This window comes from Tauraco erythrolophus, chromosome 22, assembly GCF_009769465.1.
Source record: "Tauraco erythrolophus isolate bTauEry1 chromosome 22, bTauEry1.pri, whole genome shotgun sequence".
Taxonomy (NCBI): Eukaryota; Metazoa; Chordata; class Aves; order Musophagiformes; family Musophagidae; genus Tauraco; species Tauraco erythrolophus.
In genome coordinates, this window is record NC_141486.1 from 10,821,927 (window position 1) to 10,845,105 (window position 23,179).

The following is a 23,179-nucleotide window of genomic DNA, read 5'->3' on the forward strand; positions in this document are numbered from 1 at the left end:
TGCTGAGAAGTTTTTAGAAATGCTGAGCGGGTGCACATTGCATTAGGTTAGATTTGGAATGGGGGTTCAGACAGACAAAACGCGCTGGAGTTAGATGGCTGCTTGCGTGGAGCAGTGCTGCACCTGCACGAGGGTCCCGGGGGTGGCTGGCGAGAGGGACCGGAGCGTCACCGTTTTGCTCCAACTTCTTTCTTTTTAGGAATTTGTAAGGTGTGGACAGCAGTTTTGTAATTCAAAGCTTTGGCTTCTCTCTCCTGGTCATTTCTGGAGATCCTTTAATTAACAAGCTAAACAGATTCAAGTAACTCCTTGTAAAGATGAACTCAAATCTTGCTGTGCGTATGTGAGTCGTTCTTAAATGTTACCAAGATCACGTGGTACAAGCAATCAGATGCTTAATAAACCAAGTCATTACTTTTATGGTAAATTGAAAAAAGTTCTTCTGGGATTTCAACTGTAAATGAATCCTTGAAAATCAATAATTAGATTAGTAAAGGATGACATTTTAATATGCTGGCAGGAATGTGGAGGGATTTGTCAGGGGAAGCAAAAACAGAGTTTGCACTAAAGTGGCTTAGGTGTATTTATAGTGCTAGTGATTTTGTGTGTGTGTGTGAAATCTTTGGCCTATTTTAATATAATGTAAGGCTTTGAGCTTTAGCTAACTCAAGTTGCTCGTTTTATGAAGTTACATTAGTACCACACTGTGAAGTATTTTTAAATATTAGCGTTACTGAGTATTAAAAGTATTTCATAAAAACATTTTTTAAAACATTTTCTGTAGATGCTGTCAAAGGAATTGATGTTTAGTGTACAAAGAAATAAAACCCTGAGGGCTGTAAGGTACCTGTGTGTTTCCGATCACCTCGGTTTTTGAGGGGATAGGTATTTCTTGATGATGAATTGTTGTCATTAAAACCTACTAAAAATACTGGTGCAGTTAATCCTTTCGGATACCAGGGAGCAGCATTACCTCCAGCCACGCTTTTGAACTGTCTGAAAGGATTTGCAATCACGTATGTTGTCTTCACAGACTTATGTCTTTAGAAATGCTGTACAGCACAGTGTTTTGCAAGTTCCTATGCTGATACGTTTCTCTCCGTATGTAACCTTTGAAATCTAGTTTCTATTGTAACTCTCGCATGTAAACACTAGATTCAATTTTGTATTCCTCTAATGAATGCAGCAGGGTGGAAACGAGTTTGCAATTGCTAATGATGAGCTTTTTTACTCTTCTCGTGGGTATGTCTTTTCTTCAGGGATTTCAGAATTGTATTAGTACCTTTTTTAATAGTGTTTTTTTTTTTTCCCCCACGTGCTGTTTACAATTAAACTGCAAGCATGGGAGGCTGTGCGTGCATGTGCTTTTAGGTTGCTTTGCTGATGGAACAGCGGAGCGACCGCACTTTAAAGGATGCTCCCTTCTCCGTGCGGCCCCGGCTCCTTCGCCTCCACGGTCACTGCGACGTGAGCAGCCCCCGGTGAGGTTATTCCGGTGTGTTGCGTGGAGGTCTGATGTTTGTCAGAGGGTCCTTAGGAGGAGTTGTGTTTGGGAGGCAGTCCAGCTCCTTACACGAGCAGTGTTACAACTGCTAGTTTTTTCCTCTGTCAGTGAAAAGGCCGAGAAAAGGCAAAAATCACAGGTAAGAATGTGTATGTGTGTGTTGAAGAACTTGGTGCACCTTTTAATGCTGGAAATTGTTTCTTATTAAAAGATGAGAAAGGTGTGAGTGTGAAACCCCTGCTATGAAGAACGATGGGAAAAAATCCACCAAAGCAGATTAAAAAGCAAACAGGTGCATTAGAGCCAGTCTGACCCTTAAGACTCTCTAATGCTGTGTTGAATTCTGACACGACGGGAGCATCAGGGGTCAGTCTGGGCTCCTCGAGGTTCCCCGTCTCTGCCTGGGTTTGCTCTGGTTTGTGCTCTGCAAGGGAAGGGGGGGGTGGTGAAGATGGGCGTTTTGATACGCAGAGGCAGCTGTGGAAGAGTTATTATTGTGGCTTCAGAATTACAAATTTTGTGCCAACTCGGAATTGTTGTTAAAACACAGGGGAGAGGGGTGCTTCTACCCCATCGTTTTAGGACATTTCTGTAGCTGATTTTTCAAGTAAGACTAATAATAAGAAAAACTACAGTTGAGCCAAAATGACAAATGTTACTGATTTAAAATAATACTTGCATTTTTTTTTAAAATATTAAGTGGAAGTAGATAAATTGGAAGCATGTAAATATCTGATTCTAAATCTTTGCGTAATTATTTCCAAGAGGTGATTTTGCTATGAGCTGTTGAAGAAATGTATTACTCCCTTTGAGATGATCCACATCCCAGCTGTGTCATACATCTCTTGGCGTGTTTCCTTTTTGCTGTAGATGTACATACATATATATTTGTGTACTGTGTGACTGTACCATTACTGCCGTGTTAAATTAGTTGTTTTAAAATACATATATATGTGTATTTTACACACATATGTGTGTATGCATTTTAAAACAAGCAATTTAACGTGGTGGTAGTGGTACAGCCACACAGTTTAGGGCTTTGTAAAATACGTAATTTTAAGAATGTCAGTGTGGTTCTTAGCAAATTTTATAAACACTTTTCTGAATCTTATCAGCACTTCCCATTCTAAGAGAGACTGCACATTTTTCAGTGATTGTTCCACTGGTTACATTTTTGTCTGCCGTTTGTTCTGGATTGTTTTAATCTTGATACTACTAAGATTTCAAGGGCTGTTGGCGCGTTTCACATAGCCTAGGATTGCCTGTTCTCCAAATATATGGATCATGCATCAACAGTACTAAGTAGCCTTACTGTTTTGCCTAAAAGCCTAGCTAATTTATTTAATATTCTCTCTTTAAAGAGAGGTCTCTGGAAGGGGTAGCATATTTTAGGATGCTCCTTCTCTTTAAAGGGAAACTCGGAATTGAATAGCAGTACTTGTTGATCAGTGATATTATTGTAGCCAAAGGATGCATGGGTGGTTTAATAGGAAGTTTTTGCTTCAAGTTTCTTGATGAAATGTAGTGTTCTACAGAGCTGTGTGAAGAGTGTAGTTTTTTATTCTGAAATGCACTTGTACACTTTATTTGAAAGGTCTGAATGGATCATAAATACATTTAAGAAATAAATGATACGTCACATGTTTTCACGTCTTGTCTCGGATGACTTTTATGTAACTGTGCTGATAAAGGTGTGTTCCCTTGGGAGCGGGTGGGGTTTGTTCCTCTTATCTTGATTGCCCTAAATAGCCTGGCGTGTACGCAATTGCCAAGTGCAGGAAAACCTTCCAGCCTGCGTTTTGTGTTTATGCTTTATCCATACATGATGTAGGGCACTGTAAGCAAACTCCTCTCTATAATTTTCCTGTGGGAAACTGGAGCCCTAAAAGGAGACGAACACAGCGAAAGGGCTGGATATCACAAGGGATTCACTTTTATTTTTAGAATTGCACTATATTGCCATATTTGGACCGAAAGTATGCTGTATCAATGCACTATTGTATCAAATTGCAGCCGTCTAACCATTCCGAATTTGTCTAAATTAATCAGGTTTTTTCCACAAATCCTATTTGTTTGTGAATGCTCTCGATAAGTGCCAACTGCAGGTAACACTTACCTTCTGCAGGCAGCATTTCTTGTGAGAAGTTAACAAGTACATTGCTTTGAAAGTGGGTTTTGTGATACTTCCTTAAGGTCTTAGTAACAGGTGTAATTCTTCTTACCGAAACCTTCTCACAGTGGTTTGGCCAAAGCCAAATGGCAGGAAATGCACTCTGTGTAAAAGTCAGTGTGTATATTGCTTATTAAAGGTAATCTTGGGAGTGCCATCAACCTGCAAAATAGACCTGGTGACATGGTGACCTACTAACATGGAAAATAGCTATCTAAAGACTTTTTCGTGGTTTTGGATGTACTTCAAACGTACAGATCTGCTCAGAATAACTCATCGCCATCGTGTAATGTTACCCGCCTTGTTGCCCATGAAAGTTTCAGAGACTTTTGGCTTTTTCTGCTTGTGACAGCTGCTGAAAGCTGTCAGCTGGCTTGTTGCTCTCTTGAATGGCTTGTCTACACCTTGCACAGAGATACCCTGCAGCAGTGTGCCCCGTGCTGGTCTGACCCTGGGCAAAGCAGGTAAAATTGCACTGGCCCATTGAGCCTCTAGACCCTTCTCGCAGTAATCCCTGACCGTGTGACACGATCCTTGCACAGTCAGTGGGACCTTCCTAAGAAAGAATCGCCATGTGAAAATCAATCCCATTGTGGCAAGAGCGAGAATGAAGCGGAGTTTGTTTTTTTTGTGCTGGATGTGTCAGATAACTGACCCCAGTGAGCAAACGCCCATGTTTTGCATCATTCCAGGGGTGGAGGCAGGGGGAAGTCTAAAGTTTGGACCTCACTATTTTTCCATTTTTATGTCGTTTTTGAAGTCAGCCTGTGTCTAGGTGAAGGCTTTGTGTTTTATGCCCCATCAGGTTTCTCCAGTAGCCTGGTGAGGCAGAAATTGATCTCTGGGTGGTAAGCCATTTCCAGCAGGCAACTTCCTCTGCTTCTCTGGGGATTTCTGATTTCTTTTTTTTTTTTTTTTTCATCACAGATCTTGTCCCTTCAGCAATTCTTTGCTGCTGCTTCTTCATCCTCTTGGGTTTATGTAAGGGATTAGGAAGAATAAACCTGAGCTGCTGAAAACTGCAAGTAGATCAGCCCCATGAAGAGGTACTAGGAACTCCAGCTCTTCCGTGTCTTTTAATTGTGGCTTAAGCTACAGAAAAAGCTTCTGAAGTAACACAGTCTCAGTCTGGAGACGTTAATCGAGGTTGTAACTGGTTGATACGGTTTGCAGATCCTGGGATGGTCCCTGGAAGATCACAATAATACAAGGAAAATGTCTTTTACATGTGTCCAGTTTAGGAGGTGGGAACCAATATGCTTTTATAGACAGGCCAATAGAATAGATGAGCTTTTCTCTGCTGGACTGTGTCCTGCTTTCTATAATTATTCATGTAGTTTCTTTTTAAATCAGCTGGAGAGGAAGGTTTCAGTATAACTCCACTAGTATTTTAAAGTCCATAAAAGAAGGGGAGGAAGGGTATGTTCTTAGTCAGAGCATCTACATTTTCCTGCTTTCCTTCAGAGCACTGGACTGTTGTGAGAATTTTAATCTTCACTACACTTGCCTCAGTTCTCATGGCTGTTTTCCATTCTGTTTTCTTTATTACTTTCTTTTTCTTCCTGTCATTCTTGGCTTTCTATTTTTCAATCTCAGTTTGTGAAGGGTGTGGGTTCAGAAGGGTTTCCTTCAGTTCCCAGTCCCCTGAAAGCATGAGAAATTGCCCATTGAGCCAATTCTCACAGCAAGGTATAAAAATAGGAGTAAAGAAAAGGTTACACAATGCTTGGATTGCAGCAGTTTGTACTAATGGGGGGATTTCAAAGCCGTGGTTTGAAAAACATTTTTTAAACCTTATCATTTCCGTTAATTTTTCTCTCCCCAAGCTATGCTTCGGCTGCAGGAACTAGCGTTGCAGATTACTTGAAGAATTGTGCTGAAACGTAGGAGTCAAGTGCTGAACAAGTCACGCAAAGCCAGAGAGAGACCACTAATTAGTCCTCTTTAGCCATAATGAGTGATTTGTTTGACAAGCCTATCCTCAGAGTTTCCAACCAGAGGCTTTGGTCTCTGCTATTAAATAAGTCTGTAAAAGTCAAGTGGGTTTAAGATTATTTTGCCATCGCAGCAGAACACAGGTACCACTCAGGAAACACACTTGTTTGGTGCCGCAGGTTGCCATTAGCAGTGAACAGTACCTGTGCTCTTGCAAAGCAGAGCACTTCACTGTAATCCAGTCTTGCAAACTTTGGAGAAACTGAAAAGTTACCACTAAGACTGCATTCACATGCTTTAAGTTTCCAGAGTTGTTCCTGAGCATTGTCTTTCTCTACTTGCAAAACTAGCTGAAGCTGACAGCCAGCCTTTATCTTACTCTTTGTTGGCTTAAAAGGCTTGTATTTACTTGAAATTTATTTAGCGTTGGATTTTGTGTGTTTCTGATTTCCTTATAATGAGACAGACCTCTTTGGCATGTTAATTATTATCAAATTGAAATGCTGAACAGTGCTTTTGATACAATTTCCAAAACAACCCAATAACTCGATTCTAATAGCAGTGTAATGCTGTCCTAATGAAATGTCTGCACTAAGCTGCAGAGAGGAGCATTAACCTTGGATTAAAATCAGAAGAGAAAATCAAGCACACTGTGGTAATTTTCTTCTTGTTGCTGGCAAAACCGTTTTGTGAAGAAAAAGATCAACTAAAAGCTGTAGTTGATGATCTTCACGCTGATTGCATCACCTACTTTTTTACTGTCTGTTTTACCTCTAACGTTTTTTCCGTTCCTCTAACAGAAACGTGTTATTTGGATATAGTAAAACTTTTTTAAAAATAGAACACCTGTTGTGTTTCCACAGAGCATCTTGTGTGTTTGCAGTGTTAACCTGGCACTGTTACACGGTAATCTCACATGTGAAGAGGACTGGCTTTTTTATTTGTGTTTGGTCATTGCCAAGGAAGCCACCTAAGAAGGGACCCCGGACCCTTTGCTAGCGCTGGTTGCTTAACGATTATTGTGGTGTCTTTTCAGATGATTCCCACTACCAAGGAGCTCTTGCTCTCCTTAGCTGCCCAGGAAAGTAATTTTTTACATAGTGGAAAGAAGCACCGATTGTAGGCAAAAAGAAACATCAACAGACAAAGAGAGGGCGTTTGTTTCTGGTTTATTTTCAGCAATTTGGATAATAGCAATGGTTGTAGTCATCAGCGAGATAACAGCTGGGTCATGACTGCCTCAAAAAGTACAAGACATTTTGGTGAGACACATCCGTATGGAATCTGAAATCTGATGAATCGGAAATCACAAAATATGGCATAAAATTGTAGAAACAGTTCTGAAATTGTAGAGGTCAGTTCAGATTTTTTAATTCGACATGGCGAGCACCATTTCAGATTCAAAAGACACATTAAAATTGCGTGTCACATCCTGGGTAAAGTAAGTGTTTTAAAGACTGCTTGAGTGAGTGATTTCTGTTGTATTCTCATGGAATAACTTCTGTTGGAAGGGACTTCTGGAGGTTGTCTAGTCCAGCCCTCCGCTCGAAACAGGTCTTCCCAGATCAGGTTGCTCACAGCCTGTTGAGTTGCCTGGAACACCTGCGATGATGGAGACTTCACAGCCTCTTTCAGTGACCCCTTTCCATCCCCACGGGAGCAGCTGCTTGGTCTTCCAGTTTGCATAACTGTTCCTTGTGCAGCAAATCTTTTGACAGCTATTTTCCGTGCGCTCGGTTAGTAATTTTTTCATTTGTGTCACTGTTTGACGTTTGATTTTTTTAAGTATATATTTCTTATTATTGTTTCCTGTGTTAAAGGAGGGCATGTGATGTGTATGAGCTATTTCCATTGGCTTCCTAAATAAGCAAATTACTTCATCTGCTAATGGAGGGGGTAGTTTTTCTCTTTTCAGAGAGAGAGTTTTTCTTTTCTCTTTTCACTTCTTTTCCTTGCAGTGCTATGAGCTCTGGCTTAAATGACTATACTAGAAATAGTTGCAAACTGAACTGAAAGAGATGGATCAGAACATCTCACTCACATGTCTAATATTGGCAGAGACCCGAGAAGACCTCAGTGTGGGAATGGCACCTGCTTATTTTCCCATTTGGAATGTGATCTGTTGTAGAGGGCAAATTAGGTTAAGCTGCACATTGTTTGCAAATGCTTATAGTTTCTGATGATGTGCCTGACACAAACCTCTTCCTTCCATGTTCGGGAAACTGTTTTTCGGGATACTTCTCCAAGGTAGGACTAGGATTCCTTCTGAGCCATCCTTAGCGATTCTGACAATTCCTAATAGAATGGGTTATTTGAGGCTAGTATTGCCAACTAATTTCATGGAGATCGTTTGGTGTTTAAATCGCTCCGATAAAAGTCGGGAGGAGGAGACCCTAAGTTTCCTTTTGACTGTTTACTGTATTTAATTTTTATGCTTTGTCGAATTCCTTTCATCTCTACCAGGAGTTTTCACTGCCTTTTGTGTAGGACTTGCCCTTCATGCAGACTTGCTTGGTGGTTCTTCCAAATGGTCTTTTTACTCCATTGTTCACCGTTTTTCTTAATTGTGTGCTTCTTGTTATTGTTCAGCTTTCCAAGCATCTAGGGCATCCAAAACGGATTGCATCAGAGCAGTGTAGAGAACAAAGTTCCAGCCTCCTCGTGCTGAAATGCCCAGCTCATACAGGCAACTGCCCCTGCACTATATTGCTCTTCACTGTGCCATGCTGCCTTTCTTGGGCTCGTGCTCAGTTTTCTGCTTTTCAGTTGTCGAGTTCTGTGGAGGGGATGAAGAGTGATTCCTCTGGCTGAAACTAAGGGACGGCGTTTTGGCCAGCAGTGTGCAGCTGCTTACAATCGACACGCACTCTCCGCAGTTGTGAGACAAAAGCAGTGTGACTGGGCAGTATTCACGTTCAGAAGTCTCCAAGGGAAGGCTGCTGTCTGCATTGCAATGTCCTGGAACACTTCTGTGTGTGTGCTTTTTCTGCCACTCACTGACAGTTCCCAGATGTGCTTAGGTAACCAAATCTATCAAGATTGTGATCTGGAGCTGCCAGCCTGCAGGCAGTCTGTTCTGGTTGAGTAGACTGTGTTTTGTTAAATTTAGAACAGTGCACAGAACACAATGCCAACCTCCTCTCTCTCTCAGACCTAGCATATTGTCCTTTATATTCTTTTGATGTGTTTTAATTTACTTTTTTTTTTTTCTAATAGGAGTCTCCGCAAGACAGTGCAATCACCCGAGACATCAATCGAACGTTCCCTGCTCATGATTATTTTAAAGATACTGGGGGAGATGGCCAGGACTCCCTCTACAAAATATGCAAGGTATTCTTTAAATTCTTCTTGACTGGTTTTGGTAACTTGTATTTAACATCATTAGCAGAGGTAACTGTTGTCTGAGAAGAATGTGTATGTATTACAGTTAACCATGTCATGGAGACAGAGTCTGGCACTGGGCTCAGACTGGTCCTTCATTGTAGATGTTTAGCTGGTTATCGTGCCATTCAGGTAGAAGACCTAAAGGAAGAAACCCATCTGGATTACTGAGCACGAAGGTGTTTGGTGCAGAGATTTCACGTGAGTCCAGACATGGCAGCCTGGATCCAGCGGGACAAATTATATGCTGTGATGGAGATGAGGGCTAATTCCATAGAGAGCAGCTCACCTTTGGCTGCAGTGTGCTCTCTGTTGTCACTGTTGTCAGAGTTGTGCGGGCAAAGTTAGGGACACATGCAGGAAATCACACTGATGTTGCCTCTTGAAAAAGAAATGCCATGATGTTGGTTGTGTCCTTTATGTGTGATGTGTGCCTTAAGCTGTTGTTGTCTTATCTCCAATTTTAAAGACAACTGTATAACTGTCTACCTCCCATAAATGTTACAAAGCCATGGGCATGCATTGAAGTTGCATTGAAGGAGGAAATCAGTGAAAATAGACAGCTTCTTGTTGTATTTAGTTATCTCAACTGGAATGTTTTAAGGTTCCAGCACCCCTGAAGATTTTATGGAGCTATATTCAATGCAGTGTTTTGTTTTCTTTGTGTTTATAGCTGGAGACAGATATGCTGTAAAGTCTTGATTTTTTATTTTTTAGGCCTACTCTGTCTATGATGAAGAGATTGGCTACTGTCAAGGCCAGTCGTTTCTTGCTGCTGTGCTGCTACTACATGTAAGTGGTGTTCTTTTCCCCATTTGTTTTAAGCTTACAAATAAATATTGCTCCACTTGCCTAGAACAAACGTTGGTAACTCCTGAACTAGTAGGGTTGCAAGCCACATACCCGCTTAAACGTTGGTCAATAAGAATGTGATTTTAGCCAGAAAAGAGTATATTGTTCAAAACTTTGTGTGGTATTCGTCAGGAGTCTCGTCTACAGTCAGCGTCCGTCTCACTGTGCTGCTGTTTCAGGACCTTTTCCATTCCAAAGGCTACAGGTTGTACTCAGGATCGCTAGTAGGCATGGAATTTGTGTGTCAGACAACAACGTAAATGTTTCTGTTAAAGGGTTTCAAGGTCAGATTTAAGCTTTTTAGGAGATATTTCTATTGGAATCAGTCAGAAATATGGATATTAGTTGCCATATGTCTTGTATACACAGAATTGTATTTACGACTTGGATGGGATGGCGGTTTTTGAGCAGTATGCTGCTGTGTGGGCTGTTGTACTGGAGACCTTTGTGCTTCTTGGGTTTAGAGGTTAACAAAGGGTACAATAATATATTAATTTTTTTAAAAGATACCGAATTATGCTTTTTTAACTAATTGTTGTTGGTAGAAGTGATCTCATCAGAGTAACAGCCTTTAATTACTTGCGTGTTCAGAAGCTAGAGAGACTTATGGTTGCTGTGTATCAGAAGCAAAAGTTTTAGATTCACTCACACTTGGGAAATACGAGAGGATTAGAAATCTGTACAAATTATTTATAGATTGTTCTTTTTCAAAGTAATATCTGCTTTTTATCAGTGTTTCTATTGCAAGCATGGGTAGTTGAAACTGAACAGAGTTCCTAAGCCCAGTAGTGTTCTGAGATTTCTTTTCCCCAGCTGCTTTTTAGTGATTGCTACAAGAGAGAACTAAACATGAGGACTTCTCTGCAGTTTTCAGTGGAAGTCTGGTCTTCAGTGGAGTATTTTCCATAATGTTGTAAAGTCAGTGGAGGATATAGAAGAGGTTGTAAACTCCATTCTTTTGAAACAAAAGCTAAATGATAACCTGAAATATTTACTTAATGAGCAATTAATTCTTTATTACTATACTGAATCAGATCAAGAAGGGTGATACTTTCTTATAGGAGAACCAAACACTTTCACCAAAGCATACGTACTTTCTTTTAGCTTTTTCATTGTCATGCATCCATTTTTTTTAATATCGATTCCATTAGAGAGACTCACTGTCAAGAGCGAACCATGTGTTTTTCTAGAGTTCCTTCTTCAACAATAGCTGTTCCTTCTGGGAAAATGTATGCATTTAAAAAGGCTAAATTTCAAATAAGTTTCTTTTTATTAGATCTCTTTGAAGTCAGCCTTTGCTAGGGAAAATAAATACTAAAAAGAAATGTTGCAGAAAAGGAAATTAAGTTTCTGTGAGTCCTTTGCTACCCGTTTGGAATGTTTCTGCAGCAATTTTTTCGGATTCAACAAACTCCATCTGCAGATTAATAATAGAATACTTGAGATGAATGTTCTGTCCTTTACAGGAAAAAGTGATTGACCTGAAGCCAGACTTTACTATGGAAATAAGAAAACTGAATTCTAATATCAGGGAAAAACGTCTAAATACTGATGAGCCATGATGAGTGTTTCTTCACATTTTGGCAGGAAAGGGATACTGAACATTCCCAAACCAATGCTGAGTTGATACGTGGAGCTTTTGTTAGCAGTTACTGGTCTCTCTTATTCATGCCATCTAATAAATAAATATAAAATGTAATAATGTAATTAAAAAAGGTAAAAATAGCGTTCAGAATAAGGGAAAGATCCTGTTTAACATCCTCTAATAATACTGCATTCGTTTTAGTCATGTAGGTGACAAGGGGTTAAGCTGTGCAAAATCTGTAGGATTCTGCTTCTGACATGATCTGGAACAAAGACACCAAGAAACTGCTTTGGCCTTGATGTCTGAAAGATGTGTTTTCAGTGGGGCAGTTAAGAGGTGGTTCATTCCACAGAATGAGAATGAAATGCTGATTGCAACACTAGACCTCGTTGTGCGTGTTAATATTCTGGTTTACTTTTACCCAGGACAGGGCCAGATGAAACAGTAGTGACAATTTGGCCTTCCTGTAAGAAGGAGAAGAGGTAAAGGCAAGTGGAACGGACACAGAAGAATGAAATGCTCAGTGATAAATACGCTTTCCTTTCTCACAGATGCCTGAGGAGCAAGCTTTCAGTGTTCTGGTCAAAATCATGTTTGATTATGGACTCAGGGAACTTTTCAAACAAAACTTTGAGGATTTGCACTGCAAGTTCTATCAGCTGGAGCGCCTCATGCAGGTAAGTGTTCAAACTTGTGAGAAGTGAACGGAACAGAGCCTGCAATTCAAAACCAGCAATTTATCCTATACAAGAATAGTGTTTGGGAACTCTTAGTAAGGGTGAAGGGTGAGGACTATCCATATTGGAGGGTTTTTAGGAGTAGAGAACGTTGCCTTGAGACCAGTCGGATGCCGCTGGCAGCGTGCAGTGAGTCTGAAGGCAGACGTGTCTGAGCAGTCGGAGTGGCTCTCGTACAGCCTGGCACAGCCGTGGCTCCTGAGCTCGCTGCAGGCACAGGCAGAGTGGCTTTGCAGTGCCAGCACATCCACTGGCCAGGTTTTCCGCTATGGGGAGAGATGAGATTGGACTCATTTTGCGTGTGATTTCCTGAGCATCCACACCAGGGCAAGCCTTCGGCATCGTAGAAGGTCCTTTAGCATGTCAGACAGCTGTCTTGCCAGGCTTGGGTGGACAGGGAAGCCTATCTTGCTGCAATGATTGTCACCCTACCCTGTTTCCTTCTGCTACTTTGGGATTTCAGCTGCCATTCCAAAATAGTATAAATTAACTCTTAGTATTTGTGTGTTTTTTTGATTATTAGGAATACATTCCTGATCTGTATAACCACTTTCTGGACATCAGCCTTGAAGCGCACATGTATGCTTCCCAGTGGTTCCTTACCCTGTTCACTGCAAAATTCCCTCTCTACATGGTCTTCCATATTATTGACTTACTTTTATGTGAGGTATGTGTTATAATTGGAGACTTTTACTGCTGGCAACTTTTGACAGTTTCTATCTTGATTCATGTCCTTGTTACTATCTGTTCTTTCAGAGCTAGGCATGTGATAATTATTTTTATGCAGAAGTGTTATGTTTCTGCAATGAAAGAGAGTTCTCAGCATTCTAAAGATAAAAATTACAAGTCAATAGCTATATAAAAGATTATAATCTCCTGTTTCTTATAACTGTTGAATCTATGTGAGATTCTGTACAGTGTTCATGGGGTGAGAGTTAACTTACAAATATGTGGGTTCCTCTGTTGTTAAATTGTTATACACAATAACTTATTTTTTCCTAGAATATTATTACATGGAGCCCATTGCATATAAAATTGCCCAGCTAACTCTCATGCTGGTAATCTGACAAGCTTGGAGCTCTGTCTTCTGGAAACTTTCTATATAGACTCTTTATACTTTGAGATGATTTTATACTTTATACTATATAGTATTATATTATATGGGCCTTTGGTTTAATATAGCACCTGGTTACGCTTATATTCTGGTTGTCCTTTTCACAGAAACTAGACAAACAACAAAACCCACCAAATAAATTAAAAGTTAGGCTGGTAAATACGGAGAAATTAATTAATTTTGTCATTATTTTTCTCTCCAGGGAATAAGTGTTATCTTTAACGTTGCACTGGGATTATTAAAAGTGAGTATACAGTGGTAAATTGTGTTTTATGCATCATCGTGCACTGTATGAAAATTAAGATGCCTGTTACAAAGAAAATTATACTTTTTTGGGAAAAGCTGACAACTTCCTGTATTACACGTGCTGTTGTCTGGCGTGCCCTGTGCAGCACAGTGCTTTTGGGGTGGAGTGACAAGGAAATAGAAGGCTGCAGAAATAGAAACAAATACTATTTGCAGAAGGTTAAAAGTATTTATGTTCTCAGAGCTTTACAAAGCTGTTGTTGCTTCATTGTCTCCGGTAATTCAGTAATTGTACAAAATCTGCTTTGCAGTTACTGGTTTTCCTTTCCTTGTCTCTAGACTACCAAGGATGATTTGTTACTGACTGACTTTGAAGGGGCTTTAAAATTCTTCCGTGTACAGCTGCCCAAGAGATACCGTTCAGAAGAAAATGCAAAAAAGCTGATGGAGTTAGCATGTAATATGAAGGTAAAGATGTAGTGGTACAACTGCAAGCGTATCTTTAATGGGTACAATTTCTGTCTCCATATGTAACTTTACAACTTGCTTGTTCAAATGCAAATACATTGCAGATGCTTGACAGTGAAATGTAGTAAAACCTCAAGATTCTCAGAGTGATGTGGGCTCACCTGGACAGCTCAAAGGCAGAGTGGCTTTCAGAAAGCAGTATTCAGTGCTACTAAAAATCAGACTACTTCAAAAAAACCCTTAAATTACTAATGGCACTAATGTAAAAAATTTGCAGACATCTCTGCAAGTCTTTGATGAAATCTTTCTCCAGTAGTAGCTGCAAACAGGATAGTATCTTTCTTCAAGAGGTAGTGGGGAGATTTCATTTAAAACTGTAAATAACGCAGAAACAAAATGTAATTGTTCAGACAGAAAATGGCTGTTTTTAATTGTGGGTGCATGTGATGTTTATGTACTGCAACAGGGAGCTCATTAAAAATGCATCGATAGATTTGCAGATCTTCTAGGGAGATGCAGGAATATGATTTGGCATTTAAAATTCCATGCAAGTCAAGCTAGGGAAATGACCTTGAGGTTTATGTATTCCCTCCATGAGGTTTTGATTTGTCACTGGTTTATGGAAGTGAATGTGTGCTGCTTTTTTAAAGGTGTTTTAAGTTAATTTCCTGTTCGAGTCTATTTCAGTTGTGCTCTAGGTAGCTGACAATAACAGGTTGATCTGCTGTGATCTTGTATGCTAAAGAGGGTCTACTTTATGTGAAATTCAGCAAAGTGCTGGCTGAGTTGTGTGTTGTCTAGTGCTGCCACAGTTAGCTGATGTTTTTTAATAATGCAAAAAAGCATTGTTTTTCCTGAGCAGCCCATGTGAGAGCTTTACAGTATTGGCTTCCTCCTTGGCTTTTCCTTCGGGTACTGGAAACAAGTGCTGAGACACTGGTTGGAAGCAGAGCTCTGACATGTATTGTACGGTGTCTGGTGTGCACTGGTGTTTCTGAACATGTTTGAAGTACCTGCTGCTTTCTGCGAGGGTGTTTGGAGGCTAGCGAGCTCATCTAGACTGTCTTTTAATGTGGTCATCACAGCTGTTTGGCTTCTCCCACAAATCATTGATTAACTTGTTCATATAGCCAATGTTTAGGAAAAACTGACGATAATTAGACTTCCGGCATATGATAGAAACCAGGTATTACAGCAAAACGTCATCTGTGGTCCTTATAGGAGTCTTCTTTTGAGCAGAATAGGAACACAGAAACTAGATTTCGGCGTGCACCGTAGACTGGAGAGATGCTGTCTCGTAAATGAATTAATCTCAGTAATTCCCGTTTTCTTAACAGAATTTGTTCGGAGAGCTCCATGAGCTCTCTTCGTACATTTGAGCTATTGAGGTGAACAGTGGAGGGTTTTTTGCTTGTTTGTGAGGGGTTTTAAATTTCTGTTGCCCACTAAGCCCTGTGACTTAAATATAACTATATGAAATAAAAGTTCTAGCCTTTGACCTTAAGACTTTAGTTATATATAGCAAATATTGCATTACCTCACAGCTGAAAGTCAATTGCTTTTCTAATCAGTAAGTATTGTAACTAAAGCTTCATATGGGCACTTTGGAATAAGCCCTTACAGTGAATTTTGGAAAAAAGTTGCAGTTAGGAAGTTAATTGATTTCTCTTTATAGATGTAACAATTGAGTTCTAAAATGAAACTTTGATTATTTTGTGTGTTTTAAGGAAGCTGTGATTCTTTCTTCACGGTTTCATGTAGATTAATTTTAGTCAAATACACTGGTATGGTTCAAAGTATCCTTTTTCCTTAAAATTCACTAGAGGAATTCTTTGTAGCATCCATGTATAGGTACACAACTTCCCTAGTGTGTTAACGTTCGAGGCATCTTGTACTCCTGGTGTAGTAGCAGTACACATAGCAGTATTCTGCATCGAGTTCAAGCATGTCTTATATGAAACCAGTGTAGAAATTATGGAATAATCAAGAATAAAGTAAGCTATTTTAGCTCTCCAATTGTTTAACATTAGCTACAGATGAGACGTTTGCATGTGCATCTGGTTAAGATCACGTGAAACGAGTGCATTTGCCTTTCATGTTTTCGAATAACAACTTGTTCCTCTTCCCTCTCTGCCAAAATTCCCCACGTTCCCATTGCTGTGTGAAGTACTTAAAGCAAACAGTCTTCTCTGAGCGGTACACAGCAAGGTTGTCCTCTGCTTCCTTGAGTGCTGCGTGTTCTCGGGCGGATTAAACGGGAGGTTGTGGAGAAAGAACAGACTGCACTGCTCGGCTCTGCACAGATGCTCAGCACTTCTGTATCACATCCGTGTGTGTTGCCCCTGATGGGAGTGCTGCACATAATTGCTTTCTTTGACCTAAAATATAAGTCCTTTGCTGTCAGTAGAAATCTCCAGCTCTGTATCTGGAAGTGTTTTTGAGCAGAAAAGGGCCTGATGTCAAAATAAATCATTTATAGGAAGGGAGAAGTAGCCTGGCTGAGACACTGTGATTACAGCAGCATTCTGCTGGAAAGGAGGTCAGTAAATGATCAGCTTGAGACAACACTGGATTCTTAAAGTCGCTCCTCAGTATTGCAGTCAAATGTTAATGGAGTTACTGCTGCCTCCTGTGCCCCTGAAAAACGGTGATGGGACTTCAGTGTTCGTTTCTGCCTTCTATCACCATGCAAACCCAAAGGCTTGCTGACTTCCCAGGGCACAGTTCCCTCCGGGGCTCCAGTGTCCAGAATCAGTGACAACAGCAGGATCACTTTATTATTGATATCTAGAAGCAAAACTCGTTTAATGCTCTTGGAAAATTAGAAGATGAAAATACAGTGGAGTGACTTTTTTCTCTCACATGCCTCGGTGCTTCATGTCTCAAGATCTAACCTTTACATAGCTTCAGATTTGGTATATGAAACCCAATACTTTGGGCAGTATTTCAGCAGTGGCAGAGCGGTGAAATAATCGACTGAAGTTACTGGTCTCATTGTTAGTAAAGGGTTAATACGCTGCGTGTTTGTCTGGAGTGCTTAGTGAGACTAACTTGAGCAGTTGAGATGTGGCTGGACAGACTCCAGTTAAATGGGCTGGCATCTCCAAAAAACTGTCAGCCGAAGCAGGTGAGATGTTTTGTGCAGCTCTCACTAGAGGGAGCCCAGCTACCGGGTTTGTGCAGCTCATGTCTAGGGAGGTTGTTCATGGTAAAACCACAGGTAAGAGAAACTAAACATGTTTTCCCTTCTGCCTGTCGTTTATGCATGTAAAATTTAACATGTTTCTCAGACAAGGCTTTTTTAAAGAGGAAGACGTAGCTTTGTAATTTATTCGGTTTACTGTAATAATAATAAAGGTTCAGCAGCAACTTTTAATACTAGAGATTTAATTTAGATGCATATAAACTTGCATGTGAAGTGCTTGCAGTGGTCTTGGCACAGTCTGTGTTGCTAAACCACTGAAGTGTGTGGCACAGCTGACACTGGGCACGATGCTGGTCAGGACCCATTACAGGCTCTCCTGCGTTCTCCGTCCCTGTAGGACTTGGACGCTGTGCGCAGAATACTGAGTTCAACACCACCTTTCTCTACCTTCCCACAGAGGGGGAAACTGAGACCCCGAGAGAGTCGCTTTCCTGGCGTTGTGTGTGTCAGAGCTGAGGACAGAATCCAGCCTCCCGAGTCCCGGAGCAGCGGGGCACGGAGCATAGTGCCTCTGGCTCGCTGCTCGCTGGGCCACCGAGGCAGCCCTGGCGCTGGGCAGCTTTCTGCTGAGCTCGAGTGACACTGGCAGAAATGTCAGCTGAGTCTCCTCTTGCCCTTTCAGCATTTGCAGTCTCCTGTGAAGTAACCCAAACACTTCTGCATAATGGCAAATGTTACAGCTGAAAAAGCAGCTGAAGAAACCTCAGCATCATGCTAGTGCAAAAATTAAACACATCTTGTGGGTTTCGAGGCAGTTTTTATTCTAAGCCGTGGTGGTGTTTGGGGCATCAAATAGCTGTGGAGCACCAAGGAAAACTCAGGTAGGATGCTCCCGTGGATGCCTTTCAAAAACTCTCCTGTGTTCTGCAAAAGAATAAGAGGAAGGGATGCCTCTGTCCTTATACTGAGCGGAATAAAAGTTTTGACCATGTCTAATGGTTTGATACTCAAAATTGAGTGAAGATTAGCTGTGTTTTGTAGAAGGCAGGAGTTGCCTAAAGCTGGTACCATAACCCTTTGTGAATTGTGTTCTTTTATTGATGTTCTGGGCAGGAACTAATGGGCTGCTTTAATTTAGATTAGCCAGAAGAAGCTGAAGAAATATGAAAAAGAATATCATGCCATGAGAGAGCAGCAAGCTCAACAGGAGGATCCTATAGAGAGATTTGAGGTAACGCTTCCCTACTCCAGTCTGATTTGACATACAGTACCTGCAGGAAGTTCCTACTCGAAGACGCCTTTTCTTTGAGGTGTTTTCTTTGTTTTATGACCAAATTGGATGCAACAGGGGAATCTGCTACATGAACATGAAGTGAATCTCTCTATATTGGCAATATTAATCAGTTAATCAGTTGTTCTGAGACCACTTTCACAATTTAAAAAGGAGTAGTATGAATTTATATTTGGGCTTATACAACAGTTTCACTAGAGCCCATTTCTAGCACTTATGTAACATGCTGATTGCACCAAAAGCCATGAACAGGAAGAAAATGCCTAATTGATTATAACTCAGCATTTCATTGATTGTAATGCTGCCTTCACTCCTAATTTCACATGATGTATGTTATGGTAAGTATGTAATCTTATAAATATTTTATTTATCAAATATATATATATAATGTAGGAATAAATTTTATGTGTAAAGTTATGTATGTATATACATAACACAATACACATACATAATTTTATATATTTTAAGCTGAAGAATTTTATGTAAGCTTTCTTTCATATCTGTCTGTGTGCTGGGAGTTGTAACAGGAGGGAGAAAATAGAGTGATTTTCCCAGGATCCTCCTCTCTCACCTGTTTCCAGCATGCCAACTCTATTTTGAGCCAAGAAAAACAGTACTTGTAGGAACCTCCTGGCAAGGTATTGATGGCGGAACGACACCCCTACTATTGCAGTCTTCAAAAACATTTCTGTAGCTCAACAAGTAATAACTGAGCGGAGTTATTTATACGTGGTTTCTTCTCACAGCTAATGTTTTACTTATTTTATATTTACAATATGGCTAGCTAGTTTTGTCCTCATTGAATTTCATGCAGGTAGAGTTTTCTTTGCATACTTAAAACGTAAGGTAAGCATTGGTGCTTAGGCACAGTAAGCATTGTGTTTTATAGACAAAAACCTGGGAGGACTGTCTTCTTTATTTCCTTTGTTTTGTTTCCCACAGCGTGAGAACCGGCGCCTACAAGAAGCAAACATGAGGCTTGAGCAAGAAAATGATGATCTTGCCCATGAACTGGTGACCAGCAAGATTGCTTTGCGAAAAGATTTAGACAATGTAAGACACGTCTTTATGCCGTCTAGTCGAGACAAGGAACTAGGGCTAATTCCTCATTACTCCTCTCATTGAAGAGGAGATACACGGAGTATTTTTTGTTTGGGTGAGATAGGATTCTTTCCTCCATGTCCTTATTGCAGAGTGATCATGTATAGCCCCGTGTCAGAGGTCCATGGGAAACAGGACCAGTGTCTGAAATACCAAGTACTCGGAAAACCATTTGAGTAATTTGAGGGCGAGGAGAGGTTCTGAGCTTGCACTTGGCAGTTGCTTTCTTCTCTATGTATATTAAAAGAAAGTCTAGCAGGAGCTATGTCAAGTCTTTGAGTTGTCACAGAGATAATAACGTGGTTTTCCTTCAACTGGTATTCTTATGAATAAGATTTCACAGCAGACAGGCTTTTGCAAAGCACCTAATAAAACCTGAAAGTCTGAGTCTGTCTGGGTCTCAGTGGAATCATTCTCAGGTACCTTAGGCAACTCTGAAAATGTTACTGTGGTTTCCATTTGGCTTGTTGAAATCTGCCCATGTGAACTCATCGTCCTGGGTTGTTTCCCATATCAGTAGAGCTCTCAGGAGGAAACTTTGGGTTTGCTTTGTTACGGGATTTTTATTTTTTGCAAGCTTACTGTCCTGTTCCCTTCTTTACATGCTCATGTTGGGGAGGTTTTATTAGGATATGCTTTTTTTTACAGGACATGCAGAGACAGAAAGATACTGGCATTGGTGGTGCACGTGGTAGGCTAGAACACATTTAGACTACCTGCTTGGGGAGTTGAGGGGAAGAGTTCAAGCGCTCGTGTTTTGCCATTCTTGTTCTGTACCAAGATAAGTGCATTTCTGAAATCTCAGAGGAAAATTACTTTTGAAAATCATACAGTGCAGGAGTTGACAGGCCTTAAAATGTTTCAGCTTATCTGCTTCAGAGAATTTAGGGTTTCCCACGGCCTCCTGGAAACGTGCTGTTGGAAAAATATTCATGGTAGATGTTGATGCTAAAGGGTGAATGTTGCTCTTAATGAGGTTCGGTTTATGACTTTCAGGTTTATTACAGCTACTGCTCTTTAGTGTTAAAATCTGTGAATCGTAGAAGTACGTTCTAGAAGCGAGGTTTTCCCAAAGCATTGGAATGTTCACTTCCAGTTACCTGGAACAGCTTTTGCTGTTCGTTAAGATAGCTCACAGAAGGCTGTGCAGACTGCCCAGTGGTTGCACTCAGAGGGTGGACTCCAGCAAAACATGTACTGAAGAAGCTTTTTGTATCAGCTATTAACTGTTGTTTGTGGCTGCTTGAGCCTGTAGGAGACACAGTTGTGCTTTTACATTGATTCGTTTAAATGGAGAGCTGAGAAAGGAACAAAATTAAGCAAATCTTTGAGATACCTCGTTGGATGTACAATAGTCCTGCCTTCAAAGATGGTAGATGGTGTTGGCAGCATTTGGGTTATCCCCCAGGAGGAGATAGGTAGGTTTGATCCTACTTTAGGGCCCCGATTCATGCTTCTAATTGGATCCTGAAATGGTAAGTTTCATTCTACAGCCAGATGTCCTGAAAGCAAAGTACAGGACATTGTTAACACACCTTTTCTAATACCTTCATGGCAGGTCTGAAATCTTGCAGCCTAAAAGATCAAAGCAAAGCATTTGGAAATACAAGAATTTCCTTAATATCCTTTGCACTAGACCAGAAAATAGGCTTCATTTTTTTTACTGTTGTTGGACTCCCACATCCCAGTTTTCTTTAACTTTAAACCAGCGTAAAAACCATGTATAATGAAAAGATGTTCTCTTTGCCTTTGCCATCTGTTTTAAAGGATCAGCAGGACTTCAAGGGACTAAAATTCACTTTTTGATTTTCTTCCTTTGAAGAGAATTGGTACAGCTACTTTCTGAAGATTTTATATATCAGTTGAGTTATTGATCTATTTTTATGTAGAATTCATGCACCTATTGGGAAGTACTGTGTTGCCGTGCATAGGATAGGAAAAGGTGTCTTAACTTTGCAGAGAAAGTTTTTAGTGGTTTATAGAGAGCCTGAGATTTTTTAGTGATACATCTTATTCTTCAAAAACTGCAGTAAAAAAGGATTGATGATTTCTGGTGAGACATCTCTTTACTTTAAGGAGGAAAGGAGAAGAGAGGTCTGACTCCTGTGTTTACTTTGGCAGCTGAGTTTTTTCATGCAGTATTTTCTGGGTGACATAATAAGGACTTGTGGTATCACGTCCATTGATAGGCGTCATAGAGTTCAGGTTTTATTTTTAAATATTCTAGAGGCATTTTTCATTAATTCTGTTTTCATCGCAAGGTTGAACGTTTGCAAATTGAACTTAGGTCTAAGCTGGTTGAAGTCTTTTACCAGTCCTGCACGTTGTGAGCTGTTCTGTGCCTTTTGTTGTCTTCAAAATGTATCGGTCAACTTCCAGTCTGGATAAGAAAAGAAAACTTGTTTGTTACTGAATTTCTTTGGAGCAATCCCTACTCCAGCTCTGCTAAAACTATTCACGAATTCAAGGAGGAGTTTTGGAGCGATGGAGTGTAGGAGTATACTTCATTAACTCTGATTTGTTGCTGCTTTGCCATTACAGATGGTAATTTTTAGGAAAATAATTTTCAGAATAAAGTTTTACTGTTATTAGTAACAGTGAACAGACCCTTGTTCAAAAGAATGAAAAGACTGCACTGCTGGCTCTGTCCTGCTGGAGCCTGTGCCCACGGCTGCCCAGCGGCATGGGCACAGCGAGAAAGCCCCTCCTCAGTGCTGTACCCCACTCGTTGTGTTTCAGGCGGAGGAGAAGGCAGATGCACTGAATAAGGAGCTGCTAATGACCAAACAGAAGCTGATCGACGCGGAAGAAGAAAAGAGGCGCCTAGAAGAAGAATCAGCTCAGGTTAGGAGCATTTCTGTCATTTTCACATTTCTGTGCAGTATAGAAGTTTAAAAAAAAAAAAGTGCCTAGTGTGGGAAGAACTTAATGTTCTGTCATGTTTGTCCCTCTTCTGTGGTGTAAAGGACGTCAGCAAAGCAGAATTCTTCACTTTCCTGCCAGGTGCTTCACAGGGTAGTGAATTTTTAACTTCAGATCGTGAAGGCACAGACTGCTAGAGATTGCTGCAGAGAGGCAGCACAGGACTGCCACTGTCAGCACCTTTTTTTAATACTTTCTTCTCTTAACTAGTCAATTTTTCTAACAGTGATGGCCACCAAAGTCTAACTTTTCCTTGTCTGCATGGAGCTGAGCCAGACCATTGTTCCCTGGTATAGAATGTAGCACTAAGGCTAAGCAGGAGGAGGAAATATCACCTATTTTTCACACGGTACCAATGTATAAATTCTTTACTTTTTTTTTTTTTCCTACAGCTGAAGGAAATGTGTCGTAGGGAACTAGATAAGGCAGAGTCAGAGATCAAAAAGAACAGCTCTATTATTGGTGACTACAAACAGGTAAGTACAACTTAATGGTGATGTAGTTTGCTATCAAATTGCAAGACTTCCTCAGGTATTTTGGGAGATTTCTGGAAATAAGTGTGATCTGTGCCATGCATTTGAGGAGACGTTTTAGCTATTTTACGTGGGAAGCTTGTGGTTGGTTTTGCATTTTCTTTTGCTGAGAATCCTCATGCCTGGTGGTCAGTTCTGTTTGCCCCGAGGTAGGTATTTGTAGGTCATCAGCCATCACAGCCTCAGGTACAGCCT

At 40.5% G+C, this 23,179-nt stretch overlaps 1 protein-coding gene across 4 annotated transcripts in view; it reads left to right on the forward strand.

Moving 5' to 3' along the window:
- The window catches only part of RABGAP1 (RAB GTPase activating protein 1), a 72,560-nt gene that overhangs the window by 45,527 nt on the left and 3,854 nt on the right, over positions 1–23,179 (forward strand). For all 4 annotated transcript variants that reach the window (XM_086624947.1, XM_086624948.1, XM_086624950.1 and 1 more), the window contains exons 14-23: positions 8,826–8,939; positions 9,708–9,782; positions 11,979–12,104; positions 12,688–12,831; positions 13,481–13,522; positions 13,864–13,992; positions 18,276–18,368; positions 19,371–19,481; positions 22,269–22,373; positions 22,844–22,927. In XM_086624947.1, coding sequence (XP_086481073.1) covers positions 8,826–8,939; positions 9,708–9,782; positions 11,979–12,104; positions 12,688–12,831; positions 13,481–13,522; positions 13,864–13,992; positions 18,276–18,368; positions 19,371–19,481; positions 22,269–22,373; positions 22,844–22,927 — 1,023 coding nt within the window. The remainder of the gene's footprint in view (positions 1–8,825; positions 8,940–9,707; positions 9,783–11,978; positions 12,105–12,687; positions 12,832–13,480; positions 13,523–13,863; positions 13,993–18,275; positions 18,369–19,370; positions 19,482–22,268; positions 22,374–22,843; positions 22,928–23,179) is intronic.